The sequence below is a fragment of the Festucalex cinctus genome, chromosome 15, assembly GCF_051991245.1.
Source record: "Festucalex cinctus isolate MCC-2025b chromosome 15, RoL_Fcin_1.0, whole genome shotgun sequence".
NCBI lineage: Eukaryota > Metazoa > Chordata > Actinopteri > Syngnathiformes > Syngnathidae > Festucalex > Festucalex cinctus.
This window is the reverse complement of record NC_135425.1, coordinates 9,219,895-9,237,784: the sequence shown is the minus strand read 5'-3', so window position 1 is coordinate 9,237,784 and position 17,890 is coordinate 9,219,895. Positions and strand designations below refer to the sequence as shown.

Below are 17,890 nucleotides of genomic sequence, written 5' to 3'. Positions count from 1 at the left end.
TGTGGCACCGCACCACATGGTGGAGCCTCCTTGTTTTTCTTGTGCCTTTGCAGCAATTTTTCGTTTTGGCCACCAATGTATTTGATGCCATCTACACGTATCGTGATGCGGGGTAGTGCAGAGAAGCCGAATGTAGTAAGCCTGTGGACTTCGAGTTCCTTTGTTTGCTCTGGACAGCTCCCTCATACACGGTCCCGTCGCCATGGGCGGGCCTTGGGGGTCCGTGCCCGCCCTAGCAAGATGACCCACCATCTATTCGTCCTATCAGTCACGTAAACTTGCGCCTTCTGTTTTAAGTAAAGCATCGCGTGCCAGCCAACCACATACCTCCTTTCAAGTTTGGCTTTGATTGACAACTAAACGAGCCAATGACAATCAGGATCAGGAGGGATGGGGTGGGGTGGGGGGAGACGCGCGCTCTGCAGACGTGCCTTAGCCAAATCTACTTCCGGGTAGATAGTGCGCATTTGCCGGCTGGCGCTGGGACAAAGACTGAGCAGTCGTGCCGCTTTAATGGGAGCCGCCAAACCTCGATCCAGGATGACAGTTGATATCAATGGGACTCCTGAGTCCACTGGTTACGTTTACAAGTGAGTATCAAACTTTTCTTTTAATTAGTCAAGCCACACAGCACGGATGAATTGTAGCAATACACAGTATGCTGTTAACAGACCCAAGCAGTCACACATACACAACAACAACTAAGGAGCATAAAATTATTTATCACTAAAGCAGTTGTAGTACAATGTGAGTTGAATTCTCTTTTTTATTGCCAAGTTTGTTCATGTTGATGACTGTCACTAAGTTCTAATTAAAAAAAAAAACAACCCAAAAACAGCACTTTACACATCCTTTTGGATTTATATTCTGCTTAGTTTTTCACTGAACCCATATTTTGTTTCTGTATATCATCGACATAACTCAACCTTATTTCTAAATCACTTTAAAACATCCATTGTCCCATACAAAGTGCTGTGCATGGAATAGAAATTAGTCTTTTAGTAGACACAAGTGAAACAAAATAACACAAAATAAAATTAATTAGAGTAAATATAAGTAGATAAGTATACACGCAAATAAAATACTAAAAATCTGTACAAGTATAGAAATAAAATAACACAAAATACAGAAGGCACCATAAAAAAAGTAAAATGATGTGAAGTCTCATGCTGAGTCAAAGATCAAAGAATAGAGATGTCTGGCAAAAATGCTAAGAAATTTTGTCCATATCGTACAGCCTTATTCCAACATGCAAATGAAGGCAACTGCTAGCCAATTCCAGATAGAAGGGGCTGGGTCACAGTCATTCATTCAGACATTTTTTTTTTATTTAACCTTTATTTAACCAGGATAGTCCCGTTGAGATTAAGAACCTCTTTTTCAAGGGAGTCCTGGCCAAGAGGCAGCAAAACAGTTTTCATTACAGTTACAAATAAAAGTTTCACTTACAATCACATAAAAATTATATAAAACAGTTACAAATCAATGAGGCCGTCTCAAGTGCTCTTAATCTGGATCTAAAATCGTTCAATGAAACAAGTTCCGTTAGTTTCCAGTCCTTTTGCAACATGTTCCATGCAGAAGGGGCAGAGAAAACAAAAGCCTTTTTCCCCAGCTCAGTGCGGGCAAATGGAACAGAGAGCAACAAAAGATCATTGGAACGCAAAGCATAAGAATCAACACTTTTCAATGTGATTAAATTACAAATATAAGAGGGCAGCAGTCCAAGCATAGCCTTGTAAATAAAAATGTACCAGTGAGTCAACCTCCTGGTGGACAAAGGAGGCCATCCCACTCGAGAGTACAGTTCACAGTGATGGGTCAAGGCTCTACAATTTGTAACAAACCTCAAAGCAGCATGATATACAGAGTCAATCTTACTCAAACACTGAGCTGAAGCATTCATATACAACACATCCCCATAATCTAAAACAGATAAAAAAGTTGCAGTGACAAGACGCTTTTTGACCTCAAAAGAAAAACAACATTTATTCCGAAATAAGAAACCCAGTTTTAGTTTGAGTTTCTTCACGAGGTTCTCAACATGGGGTTTAAAAGTCAAAGTGTCGTCAAGCAAAATACCAAGATACTTATATGTATGAACCACCTCTATTTCATTTCCCTCCAGAGTGGACACTTTGGGGGGAAATTGTGGGCTTTTCCTGGAATTTGAAAACAACATCAGTTTAGTTTTGTCCGCATTAAGGACTAGTTTTAGTTGCAGAAGTGTGTGCTGCACAACATTAAAAGCTTTCTGCAACGAAGCAACAGCAGCAGCTGAGCATGAGCCAAAGGAGTAAATTATTGTGTCATCAGCATAAAAATGCATATTGGCGTCCAACACGCTTTGTCCCAGATCATTAATGTACATAATGAACAGGAGGGGTCCGAGCACAGAGCCCTGCGGCACCCCTTTGTGAACACTCAAGAATTCAGAACATAAACCATCATGTTTAATACATTGGGTCCTGTCACTCAAATAATTTGTGAACCACGAGACTACATCATCTGACAGACCAAGACTGATGAGCCTTTGCTTTAAAACTGTGTGGTCCACAGTGTCAAATGCCTTTGACAGATCAATAAAAAGTGCAGCACAGTATTGCTTTTTATCAAGAGCAACAAGTATATCATTAACCACTTTTGTAGCAGCAGTCATTGTGCTGTGCTTTTTCCTAAAGCCTGATTGCAAATTTGAGAGCAGTTCATTTGAGTAGAGAAACTCTTTAAGTTGATCACACACAAGAGATTCAAAAATTTTAGATAAGACACACAAGTTTGATATTGGTCTGTAGTTTGTTAAAACAGCTGGGTCACCTCCTTTTAAGAGAGGAACCACAAAAGCTGACTTCCATACTGCAGGGATTACTTTGTTTTCAATTGATCGATTAAAAAGTACTGTAAGAGGCATTGCAATAAAATCAGCAGCCATTTTCAAAAAGTAAGGCTCTATCAAATCTGGTCCTGGAGGTTTTCGGTGATTCAGAATTTTGAGAGCCTTATGAACTTGCTGTACAGTAAAAGGTACAAATCTAAAATGTTCTCCAGAAAACATTTGAGAATTTGTGCAGTGAGGCAAAGAGGCAGCTCCTGTGGAGTCAAACAAAGAACCAGATGACACAAAATGCTTATTAAAGCAGTTTAAGATCTCAGTTCTGTCATAAACTGGAATTGAATCCTTCAAAACAAAAGTAGGAAGAACTTGAGGGCCTTTGTTCACAGAAAAACCCTTGATCACTTTCCAATATTTTTGTGGATTATTGAGGCTCTCAGAGGTAACAGCTAAGTAGTATTCAGACTTAGCCTTTTTAATAAAAGAAGTACATTTATTTCTCAGTTGTTTAAAAATAGACCAATCACGAACAGAATTACTTTTCCTGGCTTTGGCCCATGCCACATTACGCTGATGAATGACATCAGACAACTCTGGAGAGAACCAGGGGTTTTCTCGCCCCTTTACTCTGAATTTCCTTATGGGGGCATGTTTATTTACAATTTTTTCAAAATTTTCTTTAAAAAATGTCCAAGCTAACTCGACATCTGGCAACAGATTTATATGTTCCCAATTAACAAAGGACAAATCATGATGATAGGCTTGTTCATTAAAATTCTTTAAGTTCCGCTTAAAAATAATACGTGGTTTAGATTTGGGGATTTTTGTATCCCTGCACGCTGCAACAACACAATGATCACTCAGGTCATTACAAAAAACACCCACAGATGAAAATTTATGTGGAGCGTTTGTAAGAATTAAATCAATCAAGGTAGACTTCTCAGGACTTTTAATGTTTGGCCGAGTTGGATGATTGATCAACTGGCTTATATTAACAGAGTCACAGAAAGATTTAAATTCTTCAGAAGAAGTGTTTAACCAATCCCAATTCATGTCTCCTGCCATTAAAAGCTCATTGTAGTTTAATTTAGATAAAAGATATTTTAAAGATGATAATGTCTCCTTGGTGGCAGATGGAGGTCTATAACAACCAACAACAGTTATAGAAAGGGATTTGGCTATTACCAAATTCAAGGCCAGAAACTCCATCTGCTTAGGAATTGACTTAGACAAGACAACTAAAACATCAAATCTTGATTTAACATAGATGGCTACACCACCACCTTTTTTAGGCCTGTCAGTACGATAGACATTGTAGTCATTTATGTTGATGTCATCATCTGTGATGCGTCTTGTCAGCCACGTTTCAGAGATGATCGCAATGTCTGCATCTGTTGATCTAATCCAGATTTTGACTGTATCCATTTTAGGTAGTAAACTACGCACGTTAAGATGAACAATTTTAAGGCCAGACACTGAATTAAAATCAGAAGGAGTCTGGATACATTGCAGATCAGGTCCAGGGTTTGGTTGCACATTTCCAGATAGTAGTAAAAGTAGAACAATCATCAATCTTTGTTTCACATTACATTTTGACACAAAGTTTTTGTATGTTGAAGTAGAGCAATTCTTTTCACAAAGCGAAAGCGTGAGGTCATATAAAGCGAGAGCATTTTGGAGTTTAAGTAATTCCTTGGGTACCTCAGTCCAGCAGTTTAAGACCCAGACCAAATGAATCTGAGGTTGCTCATAAGCAACATTAGAGTCAGTGCCACCATAATAATTGTCCCGAAAACACAACACATTGTGATGGGTACTCACCCAGGGAATATTGTTGAGTGTCATGTCCCAAGTTGCCAACAAACATATTAAAATAATAAAAAACGCCATTGTCCTTCACTGCAAAGAAATATTGCAGGCTCAGGCTAGTTAGCTCAGCTCCAGGAGGGGCGTGGGCCTCCAAGCCCAGACTCTAGGGGGATGTTGCGGGCTCAAGCCAGCTAGCTCAGCTCAAGGAGGGGCGTGGGCCTCCGGGCCCAGTCTCCAGGGGGATGTTGCAAGCCCAAGCTGATCAGCTCAGCTCCAGGAGGGGCGTGGGCCTCCAAGCCCAGTCTCCAGGGGGATGTTGCGGGCTCAAGCCAGCTAGCTCAGCTCAAGGAGGGGCGTGGGCCTCCGGGCCCAGTCTCCAGGGGGATGTTGCAGGCTCAGGCTAGTTAGCTCAGCTCAAGGAGGGGCATGGGCCTCCGAGCCCAGTCTCCAGGGGGATGTTGCAGGCTCAAGCTAATTAGCTTAGCTCCAGGAGAGATGTGGGCCTCCAAGCCCAGCCTCAAGAGGGATGTTGCAGGCCCAAGCTAGTTAGCTCAACTCCGGGAGGGACGTTGGCCTCCAAGCCAAGTCTCAAGAGGGATGTTGCAAGCTCAAGCTAGTTTGCTCAGCTCCAGGAGGAATGTGGGCCTCCAAACCCAGTCTCTAGGGGGATGTTAAAGGCTCAAGCGAGTTAGCTCGGCCCCAGGTGATGCAGCAGGCCCAAGCCTGTTAGCCAGACTCAGATAATAGCAGTATTTTTTAAACTTAAAATTAAAAAGTCCACAGTTCACTTAAAACATCCAAAGGGATTATCTATAAAATAAATAAATAATCAACTTCAACTTATTAAAACAAATTCAGATGCAATAAAATCCATTAAAACATCTCAAATCCAGAGAGACACTGAGCAGACAATACACATGCCGCCATCTTGGTGACATAGTTGTTTATAGAAGTGAAGAGTGGATTTGTTTCAAACGAACTTTTGAGTTGAATAAATGCAAAATGAACTACACATTTTTTTCAGTTTGTCTTTTAGATTTCAGATTTCCGCTTTTAAGTGACAGAAAATATTTCTGAGCACTTTTGCAGTTGTCACAATGCCGCTGTTCAACCTGATGAACATTAGATTTAGGTTGATGAAGTGTGCCCCCCCCCAAAAAAGTAATGCCCCCCCTACAATTGCTTTCTGGTGACGGGTCTGCTCATACACATGTGTTTGGACCACCCAAATCAGCAAATAGTTCTTGGCAAACAACACATAGCCACAGCAACAGCATTGGGCAAAATAAAAATGTTTGCTTTTCATCAGCAGCATCGTTAGATGACACACACACAGATTCATGTCAATCAAATAAAATCTGTGCGAGGAGATACCTGTAATCAGCCAAAATTTGGGCAAAAATATTTAACTAAATCCAAATTGGTGGGTTAAACATCTGGCTCCAAGAGGATTTTTATGTAGGTCTTGGGCTGATTAATATGCGTTCATCTTGTAGAGCCAAGTGAAATGCAAAAGCGGGGCTGCTTTTTGGAAAATATGTAGGGGGCATTACTGAGCCTCTTTTTTTTTTTTTTTTTAAATATCACAATAAACTATTAAAATATTGATTACTTTGCCAGGCCTGATGTGTTAAGTTTCATGAGTTTTCATTCATGTTAAGAGGACACTTAAATCAGTGTCTTGTCTTTTATGACAAAGGTTCATTTTATTTAAAAATAATTAACCAGAGTTATGTTCATCACAAATAAATCCAAGTTTGCATTGGCAGCAGAATTTCCCAACATGACCGCTATGATGAAAAATAAGTTCATAGACCTCTTCATACGTGTACTGTTATCACATATGTGAAATAATGAGAAAAGAGGACCATCTGGGCATTTTTTTTTTCTGATTTTGACTCTTGACTCCACATAAGAACAACGTAGAAACTTTTTATTGGGGGGTTATCTCATGTTTTTAGTTCGATTGGACGCCAGGATAATATGGCTGTAACGTGTTGTAAACTTACCAAGCTTATATGCAACATTTTTAATATGGACATCATGCAAATCAACTTGCGGTTGTGATTGGTTAGTTAAGATCCAACCAGGAGTGTTGACATCATCCAAATTATGCGTTTTATTGGTTTAGACAAGCGAATATGTCATGTCCACTGCAACCATCTTTGGCTCTGAAGGGGTTAATTAAAACAGCTTTTATTGTCACAGTGCAACATCAGAATTTGTGGCACCGTACTGGCCATGCTCTGCACCCAAAGACTCATAATATCCTGTCTAACGCATGATCAACATATGAAGGTTTTTTTCTGACAAATTTTCAACGGGCACTTCTGTCTTTCACACACATCCAACCTCTGAGGGAGGCGGTTGAATGTGCTCTCAGTGTAGCAACAGTGCCGAAAATACTCAGCCACGATGAGGATGGGATTTGAACCCATGTGTGCAGAACACAATGGATTAGCAGTCCATCACCTTAACCACTCCAAAGAAGATGAGGCAAAAGGGACTGCCCGGGGTGGGGGATAATAGAAAAAAAAATGAAGGAGGGGGGGGGGGGGGGGGATACATGAGAAAGAAAAGGGAGAGAACACATACTGCAGTGTTCCCTCACTTTTCACGGGTGTTACGTTCCACACCCACCAGCGATAGTTGATTTCCGCCAAGTATGGATGTTTAAAGACAAATAAAAAGTAAAAGTTTGGTTTTGGGGGACGAGTTATGCATCTACTGAACCATAACCATGCCAGCACAGTTTCCACCTTTCTAAGCACTTAACTTAAATACAATATGAAAAATAGCATCATAAAGAAAACTATAAATGGAACCACTGTATATCAATTTCATATCTGTTCTTTTTTGTCATCACACACTTATTGTCAAATTTATCATGAGTTTAATTTTTCACATCTCTTGTGGGATTTGAATATCTGTAGCAACATTACAATGGCCACAGCGCTTTGAACAATGAACAGAAACAAATAGGCATAAATCTCCCATCATGTCAATGTCAAACCTTTATTTAGTGCAATTAATAAAAGTAAATAAAATGATTTCAATATATATAACATAAATTAAATGAAATAAAATAAAATATAAATAAAACATTCCACCGCCCACAGTCCTTTGAATTAACAGAAACGAATAGGCATAAATCTCCCATCATGTCAATGTCAAACCGTCATTTAGTGCAATTAATAAATGTAAATAAAATGATTTAAATAAAAATTATATAAATAAAATTAAATAAAATATAAATTAAAAAAATATCACAACCTATATCAAAATGTGTGCACACACACACGCACATCTGAGCAATACCATCAGAGATTTTTGCACAATATAACAAATGGCTTAGCACCAACATGACAAAGCTTTAATGCTGTAACTTTTAGATTTGAAGCTTTAATTAAAGTTTAAAAAGATAGTTGACTCATTGAGCCATTTACAGCAGTATAAAGTTAATATTGTATCTATAATTAATGTGATAACGTCATTATTTTTCATGGACAAGTACCTTTATAAAATAAATTTTCCACTTACTGTCAACCAATCATGGCTCAGTTTGGTAACCAAACCCAGAAAACAGGTGAACCGTTACCTACTTCCTCAGCACAGGTGATATCTTTAGTCAACAGAAAATGGAAAAATTCGATTTTAATGATATTAATTGTACATGGAAAAACAATGAAGTTATCAGATTAATTCTGGATAAAATATTAACTATTCACTGCTGAAAAGGGCCCAATGAGTCAAGCATCCCTTTAAACTTTTACAGCCCTAGAAATAACAACAAACAAACATACAAACAAACAAAACAATACAAGCTAACAATAGCAACTTTTAAAAACTGTTTCTCCACTGGTCCAGAGTCAGTCCTGAGGCAGGACAGTAACACCGCCCCTTCGGTTGGGTGTGTCCAGTTCTTCTATTTTTGTCCTGGCCACACTCCTTACATGTGTAATGATACTGCTCCTTTGTCAGTTTTTTTCGTGGTGGTTCGCCTCTAGCCATTCGCTCCTTATCCTCCTGGGCAGCTTTAAGCAGTCTCCAGGTACGTTGCCTTGGCTGAGGAGGAAGGCATGCTTGCTGGAATGGAGGCGCTTGTTGGTCAGGAGGGGTTGGCTGATAAGGAGCAGCCTGTTGCAGTGGAGCTTGCTGGAATGGAGGAGCTTGATGGAATGGAGCTTGCTGGAATGGAGGAGCTTGTTGGTCAGGAGGGGTTGGCTGATAAGGAGCAGCTTGTTGCAGTGGAGCTTGCTGGAATGAATCTTTCTAGCCTTCTGGCTGTACCTAAATGGTGAAAGAGACATCACAATCATTCCATTAAATGATTAATCATGGTGCACAAAATAGTTTTTCTACAAATGGTTATTTTGTACAAAATAATTATGACTGTATTTTATTACTTTAAATGTGCTTTGTCCATGGTATGGAGAGCTGTGTAGAGGTGGACCTGTTAGGATGTGTTCGGAAAATGTTAGGATGTGTTCGGAAAATGTTAGGATGTGTTCGGAAAATGTTAGGATGTGTTAGGGCCTCGGAGGCAGTCCAGAAACTGGCGGGTGCGGCCACCTCATCTGCCACTGGTTAATCAAAAAGAGTCCATTGGTTGTCAACATCCCATTTGCGGGCCAAATTTAGCCCACAACCAATTAAATCTGGCCCGCCAGATGATGTTAGTGAAAAAGATCGTATAATTAGAGATGTCACAGTATTTAAAGTTCCTTGCTATCAATTGTGGTCTTGTTTTTCTTCAAAATAATGAGTCTTCTCTATATTAACTCTTTCACTGCCAAATATTATCCAAAAAAAAACAACCTCAACAGTGCCAGCCGATTTCGAGCATTTTCACTCATCTTTCAAGGCAAACAAAATATTGTGCGCTACGACTACATAAACATAAAAAAAGTATGTTTCTACCTTATTCTGTTCTTTAGTAATCACCATTGGAAAATAGGTAATTTGAGTGACATTGAAAAGATACATTTTTTGCACAACAGTGACTTAGGCACATTTTCTTTTGTTTATTGACGCTCGTGGAATTTTATTTAACGTGACAAAGGCTTTGATCATTCACGTCATCCTTGAAAACGTTCAATTTCTTCATATCAGTCGTGTTTCAGTGTAATTTCAAACACCGCGAGCCCATTGAAAAGAGATACATCGCTGCCATCTGCTGGCCATAGTTAGTGGGTGTTTTTGATTCCACAACCCATTGAGCAGGTTGTGCTGCACAAGACATTGCACTACCCATTGAGGGAAAAAAATAAAAATAAAACACCTTAGTAAACATCAATTAACATTTATGGCGGCATTCATTAGGATTTTAGCATACATCATCAAACGTTTTTGGCGGTCAAAGAGTTAAAAGCAACCACCGATTGGATCACAATTCATTCTCCCTCCCCACCAGACCATGCCAGATTTGATTGTCAAAACACAGACACCCCCTTAAAAGACATAACCCCCCCCAAAAAAAATATCAGGGAGAACCCCGTTCTAGGCGTCACACCCAGGTCCTCAGCTTCCTTAGGTCTATACAGACATTTTCAATACATCGCTCGCACAGGAAACAGTCTCACGCATCTTCAAATCATCTGATGTCATACCAGTCCCAAAACAGCCAAAAACAACTACAATAAATGACTTCAGACCTGTGGCGCTCACATCAGTCGCCATAAAGTGACAGGTTGGTTTTAAAACATCTCAACTCTATGGTTCCTGTCACAGTGGACCCCCTCCAGTTCGCCTGCTACCCAAATTAGTCAGTGGATGATGCAGTGGCCGTGAAACCAAACACATATGCTCCTCCTCTTCCTGGACCACAGCTCCATCTTTAATACTATAGTCACTGAGAAGCTAGGACAACTGGGAGTACCAAAAACCACTTGTAACTGGATTCTGGACTTCCTTACAGACAGACGACAGGCGCTGAAGATGGGGAAGGAGGTCTCTGCTGAGCTCAGGGTGAGTACAGGAATCCCACAGGGCTGTTGCTTCAGCCCCAAACTATTTGTACTACAGTATATTTCATCCATCCATCCATCATCTACCGCTTATCCGGGGTCGGGTCGTGGGGGCAGCAGTTTTAGTAGGGAAGCCCAGACTTCCCTCTCCCCGGCCACTTCAAGCAGTTTGTTTGTTTGTTTGTTTGTTTCCAGCCAGAGAAATTTTTTATCGTTGATCTTGAAAATTTCCCTGAGCTATTGAGCAAGGTTTAACATAAAATATGAAATAGAAGTCCTTAGGAACTGCATGTAGGTCATAGCTTTCAGCATCAAATGCCTGTTTTGCTTCCCTTAAACTGCATGCATTTCGGTTAATGGAAATATAGTTCATCAAGAAACTTAAACCAGTCCTGACATGTGGGCAAACTGTAGTTCCAACAACGGGAAAATCCATTTTTAAACAATGAAACAAAACCTGGCAAACTAATTTCTTCACTCTTCAGACTCATCGTGTGAAGAATAATTCCGGCATATGAAAACATAGTTGCCAAAGGTGAAATTTCTATTGGCCCATTCTTTCCATATGTGACAAAATCCCCCCAAATGACTGAGACAAGTTGCCCCAAACTACCAACCTTGCGCTCGTTTAAAGTTAGCTTAACAGAACAGAGCAGTGAATGAGGCATGACAAGATGCCTGAATCTCTCCTCTAACGAGTCCACATGATTTGTTGCTCGAATTTGTCTATGTACGACGCCTGTTTCAAAATATATTAAGTTGAACATTTTTACTTTGGATTGTACAAAACAGATAACTGTCACTCATGTCAGCTCACAATGTGCTATTCTCTTCTCAGACAGGACACAACACCTGACCATTTATACGAAGAAAACTAGTATTCCAATTTTTCGTTGCGCCCTCTGTTGGAGAAGAAAATTGCAATGTGACAACTTACCCGTGGTATAACTAGCCCCGGTCGCCCGGACACTTAATTTTCCTTGTGATAATCTACTAAATTGTCACACTTTTGTTCATAAAGACCCCTGAACTACATAATTCACCGCAGCATTCACATTTCTTTATGAAGAGATGAAAGTATTTCTTCAAAGTATTTCTTTTTCTTGAAAATCCAGATACATTGGCTATAATGACATTTACCATAAGAGTTATGGAAATCCCATAACAGCGTGAGTATAAAATTCCCAATTCCCGTTCCGTTTCATCCCCCACCTTGTCTGTCTCCTGGAGTCATGCCGAGCGCCAGAGAGATGACTGATGAAATCATCCGAGAGGGAGTTAGCAGTGGGACCACTCCAGCTAATGTTTTGTTTGGTATTAACATGCGCAAGGCGCTTTAACTCCCACTGACTCGGATGAAAAAACATTTGCAATAGGGTTCATCAATCAAAGGGCACACACCCAGGGGCTGTCAAAATCCTGGGGTGCGCTCTGAGTTCTCTGTTTTACACTGCTCAAAGAAAGAAAGGCATTATGAAGAACAAACGCTACACTTTTATACTTTAAAATGCAGCCATGGGATGAGCCACTGATGATGTCACTAGCAGCCTGACAAAGTCAACGTTTCAGCTCGTGCGTTGATGAACAAGGTGGCTCACCAGATGTGCGAGAACTCATGTGAATTCACCATCATTACTTCATACGTACATCGCGGCAGTACTGTACAACCCCACGTCTGCAACTGGCATGTTGTCAAAAATAAACTGGCCTTTCGCAACCACTTTACCACTGAACCATCCACATCCATCCATCCATCCATCCATCCATCCGTCACGATTTGGATTTAAGGGTTGTTTTTTTGTGTTGTTTACTTTTGGTTCTGTTGTGATTTGTTTTGTTGTGATTTCCCTGTATCACTTTGTCTCGTTAAGTGTGATCTTGTCCACCTGTGTTTGCCTGCCCTTCCTCATGTGTCAACCAGTGACGTGCAGTGAGCTCTAGGCTTGGGTAGGCAGGTAGTCGTAAAATGAAACATACACACCAATTACAAATGTGTGTGTCGGCAGGCGAGTGTACAACATATCCTGGGTTATCCTATTTTAATCAGGAAAAAAAGGACACTTAGGCCTAACTAATATACTTAAAAATTATACTGTTTATTCTAAGATGCTATACATTCAAACTATTTTAATGCATGCCTCCTCTGTATTGTTAGAAACAAAAATTACTTGACAAAAATGATTATGACAGACACAATGTTTTAAGCGTATTTTTTGCTCCGCAAACAAATTGGGATGAGCGAGGTTCGTGCCCTTCGCCTCCCGTGAGGCAGCTCATCACTTCGCCACTCGGCTAAAGCTCTGGGCCACCGTTGCAGCCGAGGACAATATTCGAACGCTAACCGATGTACGCAAATGTGGGTCTGCCCGTCGAGACAAACACGGTGCAGTGCACTGCGCCTCCCATTTGTCGCACAACGAAAACCGGACAATTTCATTCATTAACAAAAACCCGGAAAGTTTGTAATAAAGTGGACACCTGCCAGTAAAACAATCTAATTCCTTGTAAAATCAAGCTAGCAATAGCAATGTCAAACATCATGTGAAATGAAACCATCCACAAAGCCAGTATTTCCTTTTGTAGAATTCTTTGTGAAAAGTACAAATAATTCTCTATCCCTTACTTTGCTGAAGATCCGGTAGCTAAGGCGTTGGTCTCCCAGCCTTCAAAAGATGACGTTTTTCCTCAAAAGAAAGGCGTGAAAATACTTTTATTTTTTCCAGAGTGGTCATCTTACCAGCGTACTGTGCACTACGTGTGTTTGAATTCACGAATGCACTGTGCGAATGTATGTTTGCATAGGAATAATACAGCTACGTAAAAAGCTGCGTAGCAATCTGCCTATTTGCGTAAAGGACTTTTCTACTGGGAAACTGACTACGCATGCGCGAACACACATCGCTACTCAGAAAGGGCTTCTGAAGGCATCGGAGGCGTGTGCCTTCAGCAGGAGAATTTTGCAGCATTTTTGCCTGCAGGCCAGAAGAAGTCGTGAGTCCTTTTTAATTGAGCTATGAAAATCACCAGATGTTGTCATTTTCAAATCTATATAGGTAGTGTAGGTTATGTGAAATGCAAAAATAATTTAAATCAATAGAAGAAACCAATTCATTTTCATTTCATTTCAGCCTTGGCCAGGCAGTGCCTACCTTGCCTGCCCTGACCGCACGTCACTGGTGTCAACCAATCAGCACCCTCTGCCACTCATGTCTTGTCCAGGTGTGGCTCGTTGTGTCAATTAGGCCCTTGTTTCCCCTCTGTCTGCGTCAATCCATTGTTGGTTTCCCCTTGTCATGCTGCCGGTTTTGTTCCATGGCTTGTCGCGCTTAACCCTTTTGGACTTTGTTGTTTTGTTTTCATAGTTTGTATCTCATTTTTGCCTCCTTATTTTTGTTTATAAACATTTTGGACTTCATTCTCTGCCTCCTCGCCCTGCATTTGGGTCCACCACCACACTTCAGACCGCCATCCATCCATCCATCCATCCATCCATCCATCCATCCATCCATCCATCCATCCATCCATCCATCCATCCATCCATCCCTCCCTCCCTCCCTCCCCTTTGAGAAAACTCCACCAGCAGCCAATATAGTTCCTTTTGGTGGTTTCGTAACCACAGTTTTTATGTTGGATCCTATGGTAAAGGAATAATAAAGTCAGAATGATAGTATTCTTTCTAAATGAAAAACATTTCTATGCCATAAAGACAGTATATGGCATATATATGGTATATGGCAAGCACATTACAAATAGAGCATGCCTCTTGCAAAAATATTTTCTCCACTGGCAAGTTATTTGCGTACAATGTCAATGATAGTCAATTTACAATAGATACAGACAGGGTAAACCCTATATATATTCTTTTATTTCTAAGAGACACAATGCCTGTACATTATATGCAGTATGTGAGTTTTCCTCTGTAAATTTGTGAGTGGACATTGGTTGCTTGGTTCGTGTTTGTCTTACTGAGCATCAGACTCGCGCTCCTTTGCCTGTATTATCACAAAAAGTCAATTTGAGGCGTGAGTGAAAGCCATGGAAAATACTAACGGATTTATTTTATTACAATAAGGAAATTCAAAATGGAATTTATGAAAATGTGTGTTTGTCCTTGGAAGAGGTGAACATTCTGATTTCCATTAGCGTATTCAAATAAATGAAATATTTTACTTGTAACATTTTCTTGTCAAACGTTTCAATGCCAGCCTATTTGATTAACTTGATGTAATATTTTTGTGTTACATCAAAATAAATGTACAGTAGTTTAGTGCTGGATTACCACAACTGGACAAAACAAGTTCCCAATATGTTTTCATTAATGTCAGGTTGTTTTGTCAACACTATCACATAAAATAACTAATCACAATTCTAACAACTAATTTTGCACATGCACTTGCGATTGTATTTCAATGTAACTAAAAATTTTTAGCATAATGAGGATGGATGGATGGATGGATGGATGGATGGATGGATGAGATTGTAGTTGTTTAGAAATTCCGTATAATTCCTTCCTTTAAAAATAGATAAACGTTTTTTTTTAATTGATACAAGTCTAATTTGAATTTGTCAGGATGAAACAATAGTTAATTTAAAACGAATCTCAAATATTTACAGTATTGAGAGTAAAACAAAGGCAGTAATAACGTGAATTGCTTTCGGTTCTTCGAATTTACCAGCAGAGTGCAGCATTGAGTAATTTTGAATCCTGTTACCTAAAACATGAGTCGGATCATACACATAATGTTATGTTCTCATGTTCAGACGTCATGTGGAAGTGGTCTGGTAGTTAGAAAATACATAGACAAATAATATAATTTTATTCTATTTGAACATGTGTTTTCAACCTTCTTTATTATTATTTTGTTTGCGTTGTAATGTTAACATTAGTTTCAGACATGTCTGTAATACTCCATTTTTTTCCAACTCTGTTGGAAAATGTTGGTTTCGAAACATTTTTTCATGTCTTATTTTATATGATTCCCCCAGTCAGAAGTCCCAGGAGAGCTGGCCTCGGTTAATTTAAAAAAAGAGCAATTTCACTGGGCCTTTGAAATGCTTAACTGTAATGTCAGTCCAGAGCTCTTTCAGATAGAAAGGAGAGGAAAATGTCAGTGCAGATTTCTATCAGCCAAGCCAGTAAAAAGTGCCCTCTTGGTGGCCAGCTGGGTTTGCCAATGGGACAACTGCCCTTTTCATTCCTGCATTTTTAGCTTTTAGCCAGGATTTAGACATCGATTTTAACATTCAACATGCCGCTTGTCGCCCCCAAAACCGGCTCAAGCCAGCAAAAGCGAAAGAGTAAACTTCAGATCCTCGGATCATCTGTCTCAGTTAGAGTAAGGCAGATACGTACATATTTGTTAGTAGGAAGTAAAGTCAGCATTTTTCCTGTCCTCACATTAGGTCAGAACAAGCAAGCCAAATTGGTTTGGTTTGTTTACAATTTAAAAAAAAAAAAAAAAAAAAAAAAAAAGGAGGAGGGAATGAAGCCAAAATAGCTTGAACAAGATTCCAATCCACACTCGAAGGGTCATATCAAATGAAAATATTTCTAGATGGACAATAAAGACAGGAGAACAAAATAAATTGAACTGAGAAGAGAAAGAACAGAATAAGAAATATAAAGTAAAAGCTGATTTTACATTTCCTTGTGATTGGAGAAAAGAAGGAAACTAATTAGGAAAACTCTAGATACGAGCTTCAGTGTCTCTTTAAAAGCAGTGCAAGATAAATTTGTCAAAGACGTATACAAGTCATTCCAAAATATAGGACCTCAAAATTTAATATTGTTCTGGGAGCAAGATGTTTGACACAGGGTTACATGGGTGGATAGATGGACCGGGGGTAAACCTTTTTGAAAATGTCAAGAATTTTCATTGATTTTGTGGTTACTAGATTGAGACAAGTTTGTCCAGAACAACTACTGAAAGTTCTATGTTTACGCATACAGTAAGAGATTTAATGTCATCACCAACAGCTAGTAAACTGGTACCATCTTGCAATAATAGACATTACGAAGCCATTTTGACTTGCCTTGAGGAATTTTCACTGAGGTTGAATCAGTCTGTGTTCTGAGTTTCCACAATGATTTTGAGCATTGGATTCCAAAAAGTAAAGACTTGGGAAAACAGTAGCAGTTGATTACAGAAATACTGTTAGAGCTATAAAGCAAGTCCGAAAACAACCACGAGTGACATCAGCATCTTCTAGAGTGACGGTATCGCAATATACTGTTTGTGGAGGACTTAATGATCATTGGGAATATGCCTGCTGCATGTGCAACATGCATAGAGCTGAACAGTGAACACTAATTGAAAAGTGTAATTTGGCGTCTTAGTGAAAATATAATCGATGCCTGTGAAACAGCGGCAGCTTTGCGATTCACTTACAGTCTTGATGGGAGAGAGTCAAAAAGTCGCGAGCAAAAATAACTAGGGTTGTAGCTAGTTGCTAAAAAAGTCACAAGAGTGTTCTGAAACTGAATAGTAGCTAAATGCAACAAAGTAACTAATTGGTCAAGTCGAAAACTTAGCTGGACATTCAAGTTTTGGCTTGTTATCAGAAGCTAACATTGATAACACTGTTAGCTAGCATTATTCTGTGCTAACCTGAAGAGTTACTTTTTTCTTCTTCTTCTTCTTCTTCTTGTGGATTCAACATCAAAATGGTTCAGCCGTCACTTCAAAATGAGTTTCAAGTGAGGGGGTATTTACAATGTAGTTAGGAAATGTGGAAGGACTTGCGTACAAACACTTAAAACAAAAAACAAACAAACAAACAAACAAGCAAACAATCAAAAACAGGTACCTATACCTAACTAAGGATTAACCTGTTTGTTTAAAGCGACAATGTGTAATAGTTGACCACTAGATGTCGCCATAAGCGCATGCATGGCGAAGCATGGACACTACGGTGGCTCAGGGAGAGCAAGATTAATTTAAGCCGGAACAGCTAACAAGAGCCGTTAGCGGGAGTTAATTGGAGCCATGGCTAAAGTGGTTAACAAGAGTTAGCCGCTCTTGTTAGCTGCTCCGGCTAAATCCGTCTGTACTGTGAGAAACACTTATTGCCTTTTTTTTTTTTTTTTTTTTTTTTTTGGGAATGTCTGCATTCAGTTTCGTACCATAAACATAAAAAATGGCCATAAGTGTTTTTCACGGGACAGCAACGACATTTACATTATGTATCAGTGGTGTGGCCAATCATGAGTGAAAATAGTTTAGATAAATTACAAGTTGCTCAAAATAAGGCAGTAAGAATTGTGTTGCCCATATCGAACAAA

The 17,890-nt window shown here is 39.6% G+C and overlaps 1 protein-coding gene and 1 long non-coding RNA gene across 2 annotated transcripts in view; one reads left to right on the top strand and one right to left on the bottom strand.

Moving 5' to 3' along the window:
• Positions 1–479: 479 nt before the first annotated feature.
• Positions 480–17,890, top strand: part of LOC144002119 (uncharacterized) — a 36,174-nt gene continuing 18,763 nt past the window's right edge. Inside the window, exons 1-2 of the long non-coding RNA XR_013278674.1 lie at positions 480–590; positions 10,560–10,609. This is a non-coding gene — a long non-coding RNA (uncharacterized LOC144002119). The remainder of the gene's footprint in view (positions 591–10,559; positions 10,610–17,890) is intronic.
• LOC144002117 (LIM domain transcription factor LMO4.1-like) overlaps positions 8,889–17,890 on the bottom strand; it is a 32,731-nt gene continuing 23,729 nt past the window's right edge. Inside the window, exon 5 of the mRNA XM_077497043.1 lies at positions 8,889–8,932. Within this exon, the coding sequence (XP_077353169.1) occupies positions 8,915–8,932 (18 nt within the window). The 3' untranslated portion in view covers positions 8,889–8,914. The remainder of the gene's footprint in view (positions 8,933–17,890) is intronic.